We start from the raw sequence: 10,814 nt of genomic DNA on the forward strand, positions 1-10,814 counted from the left end.
TATATGAAACCATCAGCATGCTAGGTTCCGCCGTACTGATCTATGCAGTCTAATCTACGATCAACTGTAATGTAAAACGAGAGTGGCTGGGGCAAAGAGAAATACAACAAAAACAAAAGGATAGTAGGAGCAGCCCTCTGCAACATTTCATAGCCCTGTTTCTCTTCTGCAAGTGTATGTGTTGTGACGAGACAAACTAATGTGTTCTTACATTGTCCTGTGCAGATCCTGAGAGGATAGAGAACACACATACAGCAAAAATGAGAAAGAGCAATGAAGTGGCTGGTCCATCCCATGGGCATCATAGGATCTCGGTGGCCCCACACCAAGAAAACCTGGTTCAACTCGTGGTTCAACTTGACGGTGCAAGCGACAGGTATCGGAAGCTCATCAAGAGGCCAAGAGAAATACCAAAGTGACCTACAGAGAGCTAGGTCTACACATTATTAAGTCTCTAAAGATTTTGGTTCAAGTTTGTAAGTAAGCAACAAATAAGTTTGCCCGAATTACAATTCATTGTGTTAACTGTTTATTTGCATGGACCAGTCAGAATGACACGAGCAACTAGGCATGAAATCTTTTGGCTGTGCTTCTTGAGACCCTTGAGAGACAATGTTGTCCAGTGCGTCAGCAGGTTGCTCCTTGCACAATTTTTATGGAGCAAGGTCATAGACTAACAGAAGCCTCTGAGCATCCACTTTGTTTAGACACGTTGTTAGCCTGCTGGTGGCCAACAACCTCTAGGCAGTTTTCTTTTTAGGGTGGGAGGGCGAGGGGGGAAATATCTGTTGCTTCGAACCAGTGATTCCAGGACCTTTGGCAGCTAGAATTCAAACTACGTATTTGGAGAGTTTCACTCTTTAAGATCGCAAGTTTTGGTGGACAATATCTGACCCACTAAAATTTTGCATTATTGTCTTATTACACAGGTTGAAGAATTGATGTTTTATCGTAATATACGTTCTAGTTGGTATTTGAGATTCCACAACCTATAACCATTTAAATATCTTCTTAGACATACCTCACCGCAGGCACGTAGCCAGGATTTTGTTTCGGGGGGGGGGGGGGGGGGGGGGGGGAGAGGTTCTAGCAAAATGAAAGATTTCGGGGGGGGGGGGGGGGGGGGGGGCAGGCCCCATCGGCCTCCCCCCTGGCTACGTGCCTGCCTCACCAATAAGGCTGTTTGCATACAATTCTCCGGCAAGGCTGCATATTTACTTATCACTGGGTTTGCTTCTATGTAATGCATATCAAAAATTATGATTATTGTGTTTTCATGTCACGGAAACAGACATTTCTGTTTGCTGTTACAGTATTTTCTCTTTAATATGGACATCTCTAGTTTCCAAAACAATTCTCCATAATGTTGGTCATCCATAATCTTAAATCACTGCCAAGATCACAAAGAATGAACAATGAAGGTGGTATGTTGTTTATTTTTGCCATCTGCAACTGGGAAAGGGAAAGAACTGCAAGTGATTCAAGCTGGAAACCCCTGAAAATTGTAACCATTGAGTCACCATTGTCATATCTCACAATTGTGCAGCTCTGGGTAAATTCCGTAACCAAAGAGCTTTACTATTTTTTTTTTGAAAATGATTATGACGATTAAATGCGCGACAGGACAACGGACACAGAAGGAGACACAGACTCAGTGCTGTGTCTTGTTCTGTGTCCATTGCCCTGTCGCGCTTTTTAATCATTATGGATCACCAACTCGCCCAACTTTCTACCCTCGTCATTCTTTTTTGCCTCACTAATATATTTCCCCTCCATTTTTTTGCGTTTGTCTTTACAGAGACCACAATAAAAAGATAAAAAAAAAACGTATTTATCCATTTCGCTCCCAAGCTAGCTGTCCATAGTACGTACTTCGGGTTTTTTTTATTTAACGTGACGAGTTAGAAGTGTATGGGGACACATATCAGTCCCCGAAAATATGACATTTATAGCGGCGTGACCGAAACGATCGACCATGTTAGCGAGATATGACTATTGTGTTTTTAAATCGCGAAGACCCATATTCTCGCGCCATAGTTGCGTCTGAGGTTTACGAAACTATAAGCAGTCACTTGGCGAACTAAGGCAGTAATAGTCGGTGCGCGCCGATAGCCTTTCAAAGTGAAAAAGCTATGTCATGTTCGCGCTAACAGTGTCGCACATTGTATCTTCACTGTAGCACTTCTTGCTAACGTAGATACTGCGCTCATTATTAATTTTTTTTCCGCATAGCAACGTTTGTATAAAGTGACAGGGTAAATTGTTTTTCCTTGTCATGCAAATGACTGAATAAATGCGTCAACGAGTGCGAAAAATGCTGCATCTGTTTCGATTCCCTGGAAGACGCTGACGACAAGTAACGGACTGTCAACTGCTGGACACAAGGTAGGCAAGCATAACTTACAATTCTTTGCCATAACACGTGGTATGGCACGCGCGAACTGAAAATTCCAAACAAAACCTACCGCGGTACCGGCGGTACCACGGTAGGGAGCAGGGGCAGGGCACGGCGGAAGGGCTGCGCCATGTTGGATTTTCTGCGGCTTCGTCTTCGCACACGGCTAGGAAGCCGCTCCAGCTAGCTCGACGGCGTCAAAAGTAATTATTAAAACGTTAGCGCTTCATTTTATGAAGATAATTATCGGTGCTTATTTTAGTTTTGCAATCTATTAATAGAGCAATGAGGCTTCGATTCGTTGCAGTAATGAGCGCCTCCGACCACGGCAGCGCTGCTGAGCGCCTAGTTTTCTCAAAAATCGACTCCATTGGGTCTATGGCAGTGACCGGGTACTGACAAGCGCGTCCTGTGTGGTCTCACTTCGGAAAGGCGCGCGGCTCGCTGGGCTCGTCTCTCGCCTGTTCTCGGCTGCTGGCCACCATGTTTTATAACGAGCACGCTGAGCCGTGTTTCGCGGAAGGCAAACACGGTGTATCAATACGTATTAAGTTTACACGGCACCTCATGTGTAGACAAATCACACGCATGGCTGCGTTTAAAACGAACACGTTTTGACCTGTCCGCTATGGGACAACGGTTTACACGTCTAGGCGTGTTATTTTTGCTAACAGTGTACTTTTAAGACCAACGGAAACACGTATCAAGGGGCTTTACTAAATTAGGGTGGCGATGCGGGCTGGTTGTTTGCTGCTTAAGGCCACGGTCCCACTGAATGTGGCAGTTTAGGTACTTTTCGGCAGGCCATTACTCATCTCCTTTTAAATACTGTTTTTTTGGGATTGATGTCATTTAAAAGGTAATGCAATCCTCTTTCATTTGATATTATGTATGTGTTGGTGTTTACTGTTCATGCGCATTTGTAGCGTTGCGAATATGATGGCGCGGACCCTCACTTGCTCCGCTAGTTCATGTTTTATGAACGATCCATTAAAGATAGCACGGTTCCAATATAGCAGTTTTGTTAAGATGATGTCGGAGCAGGATCAAACGATCCACTTTTTTTATATTTGCAATACTTTGTTTTTTACATCCCTCCAAATATTGCCCTAAAATTGACATTTTTCCGCATAAATATGTTTTTAATGACAAGAGCTAGGGCAATGAAATTAGCTACAGATGTAGTGCTTATAATTGGTAATATGCAGAAAAAAATTTAATGTTGTGTAAATTTTTTTTGTTTAGATATTTTATATCAAACGTAGCACTTTTTTGCGCTTCGTGTCATGGTAGTTCAAATGCCGCTGAAGAAATAATTAAACTATGATAAAATCTTTTATAACATTTAGAGCTACAATGGTTGCCCAAGAGGTGGACGATGGCTTTTTTTCATTTTCAAAGTCATAACGCTCCGGGAGCCCTTCAAACTTTCCTGTTTTTGACGCATATCTGTTTTGGACATCAAACAGATTTATTGGCATTTAATAACATTTATAGTTTGGAATAGATATACATTGCGATGTATTAAATTTTCACAATGATATTGCTTTGGTTTCTTAATAGGTGTAGAGCTTAGCTAATTTTAAAAACAATTAAAAACTGTTTGGGTGTTTTGTTGCGCTACCTGGCGGATGGCAGACAAACTGCTGATTTCTAATGTTCAAAAAATTTCCGAGGGCGGCGTTGGCGTCTGTATCATCATCAATCTCCGTGTCTTTTTACCCTCACATTTAAAAAATATATTGGAAGATTTACTATCGATAACTGAATGGTTTAAGTACTGGGTCAGGCTAATAAATCTAAGACCAATATTTACACAACCGTAGCGTGATATAATGTGTTCATTATTCGATATGATTGAAATCAATAAACAATGAAGACGAAGAGGAAAAGAATACACCCGAGTTCACTTTATGCCTAGAGTCACTAAATGAGCTTTAAAGTATCGGCACTCCGTTCCCCAAAATTGTTTTGGGCGCCGCCATTTTGGGTCTTGCTCAGAGCAAACGCAACTGTCGATCATCGTGATCTAAAAGTACGACTTCCTCAGCATTAGATGCGGTGCTAGGAAGCTGATGCAATATTGCAATGCTCTGTCGCGGGTTGTTTAAACATTTGTGAGGGAGAGAAAAGTGTTTCCTGTGATTTTAGATAAACCTTCATATAATTGGCAACCATGATTTTAAGCCACAATATGGCCAAGTGTCGTTACTCTGAACCGTAGCTAATTTACTGGCACAAGCGGGAACAATGAAGAAGAGGCAGGTGTCAAAAGGTAGTGGCTTGTGGAATCCACGGGGCTTACGATATGGCCCCTCCAGGTATTACTGGGTGGAGCACTTCATGTGCCCTTTGCTTAGGGTGGAGCACGACATCTGGCCATTTTGTCCCTCTCTTTTATTTTTATTTTTTGTTCAGAAGCGCGTGAAAGAGCGTGTCCCTGCACGCGCTCGTGGCGCTGACTGTGCTATGGCGACATTTTGTTTTCGTCGATTTCTTTGTATTTTCCCCGTGAGCGCGTGCTGTCGGCATCGGATACTACAGAGGGCGGCATCACCCTAAACAGAAGGACATTGAGGCACCCTAGGTATTACAAGCCTCTTGAACAAGAGCATGAATAGTGTTATTAAATAAGCTACGCTTCAGAGTAGCCACGCTTGGCCTTAGTATGGCTTAAAATTATGGTTGCCAGTTATTTGAAGCTTTATCTGAAATCACAAGAAACGCTTTTCCGTCCCCCACTTTAAACAGTTTGCGACAAAGCAAAGCAACATTACATGAGCTTCGTAACACCGAATCTAATGCTGACGATGTCGCACTTTTGAATCATGACGATCGGCAGTTGCGCCTGCTCTGCACAAGCACCAAAATGGCGGCGTTCACAACACTGTCGGGGAAGAGAGTGCCGATACTCTAAGCGCAGCTCATTTATTGGCTCTAGTTCCCGTGAAACTCCTTTTCCCTGACTGAAACTGAAAGTAAATACGAATAATACACCATTATTATAGCTTATTTAGTTATAACCAAATACACATAATGAGAGGAGGAAGCGGGCGGGTAGGAGAAACGCGGGTTTTATATGCGACCGTTCTAACCGCCTCAAAAGAGAGAACGCAAGAGCTTGCGCTGGTTTAGAAAAAAAAGGCATCCAAAGAAAAGAGGCGGCACACTGTGTTCTTTGTTATTACGCGTCTAATTGCAAATTGTTGTGTGTATGTTTATACAGCCGGAAGTTAGTCCGCCTTAGTGGGCGTCTGACTCTCAGCTGTAGATGAGCAATTTAGCCAGTGCGGTACAACCGAAAACCTGGGGTCTCCAACGTGCGCCACGCAGTAGTGATGCACGACCGCACGCCGGTACGATGCTCTTCCAGATCGAAACGGGCAGGGGCGGGGTGGGTTCTGCAGCGCGAGCTTTCGCTCCCAGTGCTCCGAGCTGGTGTGCGCTAGACCATGCACTCGGCAACCAGCCCCCCCTTGTGCGTCTAATTTATATACAGGTATAAGTATTTGAAGATCGACAATGGACGTCGATCGTCTCGAGGTAATGTAACGTAATAACATTATATAAATTATAAACTGGTTGAAGGACTGAACGACTTAATTTTTCAATTCTTGGATTGTAATGTGGCGGTAGCCTATTGTACTTACTGTTGATGAAGAGCAATATGAGGTGACGAGGTAATGATTAAATGATGAGGCTCTATAAGGACGACGACATTAATGGGTGTTCAACCACAACGTACAGTGCCAGACTTGTTTCAAGTATCGTGTACCCAAAGACTTTCTTCACCCGCAACAGTATATGGTAGAATCAATGAGGATGTTGCTTTACAACTGTACGTGGAACAGGAAAACTGCACTGTGCAGAAGCGCGGCTTATTCGTTAATATGAGGGACGGATTTCTAGCAGCATTCCCTGATTGACTACTTGAAACAAATGGCCTCGTTGACGTAAAGTGTCCCCGTTCCAAAAGATTCTTGAAGCATACTTAAACCGCAAAGGAGTATGAGGCGAAAAATAAGAAAAAGGAGTCTGGTGTGAAGGGTCCAGATCACCACCGTAGCTTCTACTATCAAATACAAGGGCAGTTACACAATACACAAAGAAAGGTTTGTGATTTAGTTATATTTACACTTAAGGGCATTGATATCCAACCTATTCAGAGAGATGACACCTCCTGGTCAACCAACATAGAGCCTTTTCTACTCAAGTTTTACATGGAAGGCCAGACTTCCGCTGAAATTCCTCACGTAGGCGAGTTGTCCGACCGAATAAACTGCCATTACTCCCGGTGTGGGTATCTCTCGATCTTTGTTCGTAAGCGATAGTATCATGAGATCGAGGGGTGTGGCTATTCTTCCGCCGAATATTGCTTCGGCGGGTTTTTTTCCGTGTAAGATGAGACCGACGCGTGCTGCCGGAACAAGAACCTGGCGATTCTTCACTGAACGGCTTCTTCCGTAAGCTTCAAAAGGAATTTTTTTTTTTTCGTTTCGCACACCATCTGTTCTGCTTGCCCGTTAGTTGCAGGATGGTATGGTGCATTAATGTGATGCCTGATGCCGTTTTTTTTTTTTCTTCAAAAACTTGTTTATTTTATTTGAAGCAAGATTTGGCGCGTTATCAGAGAAAAGTATTTTCGGTAGGGCAAATGTAGGTAAAAGAGACCGTAGAACGTCAATGACGTGTTTGGACGTCGTGGCAGACATCGTGTAAACTTCCAGCCACTTAGAGTACGCATCGTACATGACTCCGCAGATCTGGATACGTTTCGCCACCCACCGACTGAATAGTGGATCGTTTTCAGTTACTGTTCGAGTCTTTACACAAAGTTAGCCCAGACTTTTGTCGAAAGCGGTCAGTGTTCGAAACGTCGACAACGTCGGTAGCCACGTGTTGTGCTTGAAACTGGACACGTAACAATCGCTGAGAAGAAACTTGCTTGTTCGTCTGCCATGAGTCGTCCGATATCCGGTCATCACCACAACACCATCTCCCGACAAAACTGGTCTTGTCGGGAGATGGTGATTGCTAACCATGGTCCGCATGTCCATGGTTAGCAATCACGTCAACTTATAAATTCCCGAACGCTCATAACTTGCCGTCGCTAAACGCCGTTCATTCATAGCGTCTTCATTGCAAATAAACGTCTTCCTATTTCTTCTGATGGTTTCCCTAAGCTGTACTTAAAACATAATGTGTTTCGGTACTTCCGAAAATATTGCAACGGCGTTTGTTTTCCGGGAACTATAATGTAACAACCTTTACAACATCTTCCAGACCCCGTGAAACACAATATTTCGTGACGATAATTATTTTAGTCGTCATTAAAATGCTGAGGTAAGTACCGTAAATCGCGAAGCAGTTTACTCGACGTCCGCTTCCACTGGTTGAGTCTACTGAGCGTGCATTCCTGCAGAGGAAATTTTCATTGATAGAATATTGACACGTCAATCAACATTTGATTCCTTCTTGGTAAGATTTATTGCGAAAGCACGTTAAGGGGTATTCACACGAGGGAGAAATCCCGGGGATTTCTCCCCGGCACGCTCGCATCACGAGATGAAAACGCGAGGCTTTTGCACATCGCAAAGCCTGACGTTTTCGTCGTGGGATGCGCGTGTCAGGGAGAAATCCCCGGGATTTCTCCCTCGTGTGAATACCCCTTTACAACCGCCGACCGCATCTCCCTTTATCAGACAACAATTTATACCCAGCCTGACATTCTCGCATACATCCGTTTGCTGGGCCACGCTACTTGAGCTAGCTGAGCACAGCTGGCAGCGGCGCGAGCAAGGCCACGAGGGGAACGTGATGGTGCTCGAGCCATCCCACTGTGAACCAATGTTTCCGCCACCCCACGGGTGCGTGTCGCCATCTATTGGTTGAACTAACGCCTTGTTCAAGATGGCTGCCGTGGGACCGCAGCCTTAATGGATTCGACACAGCGCACAAGGAAATAATACGAAGTACCAGAAGGGGTACACAAAACAAGCGCTTACTCTCAACTGAAGTTTTTACTGTCAATAATAACGTCAGTTGAATGTAAGCGTTTGTCCTGTCTACCCCTTCTACTTCGTCGTTGTTTCTTGTGCGCTCTGCCGAATCAACTGGGTTTTACTAGTGTTCTGTTTGCACTGTAACAAATGCCCATGCGTCTACTGTCCCGCACAACAATCCGAGAGCCAATCATCGCAACTTTCGGAAGCAACTCAGCGAATGACGAATCCTGAACATTAGTTTAGACCAAAAAGCGCTCTCTGAGTTGTGACATTAAGCAATGCAAGCATGACATTTTGCAGTCATTAATGTCAAAACTCAGACTGCATTTCGGCACCGACATTCGGTGAGCTACTTCTCTAAATTCCGTGATTGGCTTTCCGAGTTCTGTGCGGGAAAGTAGACGCACGCGCAATTTTAGAGTGTGGCGCGCCCCCATGGCGGTCTGTAGCCTGTAAAAACAAGTTGGAGTGTGTATATGTTTATAGAGCATAAAACTTAGTCTGCCTCAACGGGCGATTTGTCTCCCAGCTGTAATTGAGAAATTTAGCCAGTGCAGTACAACCGCTGGCCTGGGGTCGTAATCGTGTCCCATGCAGTAGTGAAACACGACCGCACGCCGGTATGTGTTGCCTATACTGGCATGACTAAATGTTGGAGTGTTAGTTTATCTTTTTGGGAGTAGTGATATTCATATTGATATGCGTGTGAGTCCGAAGTAAATGACTTCGGAATGTGCCACGTCAACCCCTTAGGGACCCGGGCGAGGCACTGTGTTCGTACTCGGCGTCGAAGAAATAAAAATATAACGAAACTTTGCGTAGTACTTCGGCAACTCCTTTGGTATGCAGAATGCTGAAAACTGGGTTTTCTAATTTACAATAATTGTGCTGATCGGAACTAGAGGTTTGAATTTTTGTTTTGGGTAGAAACATTAGAGTTTATTGTTATCGTACCATACCTATAGATTTTTTTTTTTGCCTTTACGTTTTTCTAGTGTAACGCTTTTACCGTCCCGTTTGAAGAGTTTTGCATTGTTGCCATCTGCCGCTTTTATCCGTTTAATAAATTTGTTTGTTTTATCCCTTCATGCCGTTGCATCTTTTTATGACTTTATATCGAATGGAACCAACGTCCGTCACCGGCCTATCCTATCTCTTCTCTTGTTTTAACCAACTTTTGTTTTATATTGCTGTAATGGGACTCGGGACTAGCTCCAACAAGTGCTCAAGCTACTATCCCACCCGCTGTCCGTGTCACTGTCGACCTCTTCGAGCATCCGCGCTGTCCTGGAGCCGAGCCGCATTTCTTCAGACAGGCTGCCGCTGACACCGGGCGAGGGTGGCCGAATGCTGGGCTGCAGCCCGCCACCCGTCACCGCCATGGCTTCAGCGCTGGTCCCACGAGGACCAGAGTCTTCCACGTTGTTCGTCAGACCATCCGCGGTGGCGCCGTGCCCAATGACGCTGTTGTGAAGGGCACCCAGCGCGTAGTTTTCCGCCTTGCACCTCCAGTTGTTCCGTTCCGCCGTCATCTCCTCGAGTTCCCTTTCGAGTCGTGGTATACATAAGTGTGCCGTCTGCTGTCCGGCGGAGAGCACGACGCCGCAGCCGGGACGGCAGGTCACCAACCGGAAGGGGCACGTCCTGACGTGGCCGCCGATGTCGCGGCGCGGGCAGCGGTGCTCGCACGAGTCGTGCGGGCATGGCACCTCTTGGAACTTGCACACGACCATGTGCGCTGGATAGTTTTCCGCAGCAACTCTAGTGCTGCAGCCGGGGTTGCGGCACTTGACTGTGAGCTGACTGATCATGTTCCGGAGGAGAGGTAGGGTGGACACGAAAGTGGCTGCCGGGATTCGACACACGGGGCAGGTGCTGCTCTCCTCCAGCCACGTGCTGATGCAGCTCTTGCAGAAGACATGGCGGCACGGGCACTCGACGGGCTCTCGTAGCACCGAGCGGCAGATGACGCAGATGAGCTCTTTGCTCGGAGCAGGGTCGTAGTCCTCCAGAGTCAGCTCGGGGAAAGGCTGCTTCGTGACCATCCTTCAGAGGTCTGTGGGCTTTCAAACGTTTTGGTAGTCGGCAAGTCGCCGTCGAAGCAACTCAACGTCCTTAAGTCTTTCGAATTAAGCGTGAACTTCGTCCTCTTCAGCTTCGAACAGTAGCATATCCCACATCGCGTGGGGCGTATGCAGCTGCTGCAACCTTCTTTACACTACAGGATCATGCCGCTGTTTCTGGAGTGGCACTCCGATTTTGAAAGCTATAACTAGGGCTCCGTGTTTTCGGAGTTTATTCGTCGTGAATTTCGGAAGGTGTTTTTCGGAGTTTTTTTTTTAGCAAAAGTTTGGTGTTTATCGGAGTTTAGTTTTCGTAAATCTCCGATTCTCCAAAATTCGGAGATTAATTTC

The 10,814-nt window shown here is 45.4% G+C and overlaps 1 protein-coding gene across 1 annotated transcript; it reads right to left on the reverse strand.

The window, feature by feature from the left end:
- Positions 1–9,608: 9,608 nt before the first annotated feature.
- Positions 9,609–10,445, reverse strand: LOC120843910 (RING finger protein 151-like). Its single transcript, XM_040215382.1, has one exon. It carries the CDS (start codon positions 10,443–10,445, stop codon positions 9,609–9,611), a length of 837 nt encoding a protein of 278 aa, XP_040071316.1.
- Positions 10,446–10,814: the final 369 nt, after the last annotated feature.

The sequence above is a fragment of the Ixodes scapularis genome, unplaced genomic scaffold (assembly GCF_016920785.2).
Source record: "Ixodes scapularis isolate PalLabHiFi unplaced genomic scaffold, ASM1692078v2 PGA_scaffold1__304_contigs__length_218370807, whole genome shotgun sequence".
Taxonomy (NCBI): Eukaryota; Metazoa; Arthropoda; class Arachnida; order Ixodida; family Ixodidae; genus Ixodes; species Ixodes scapularis.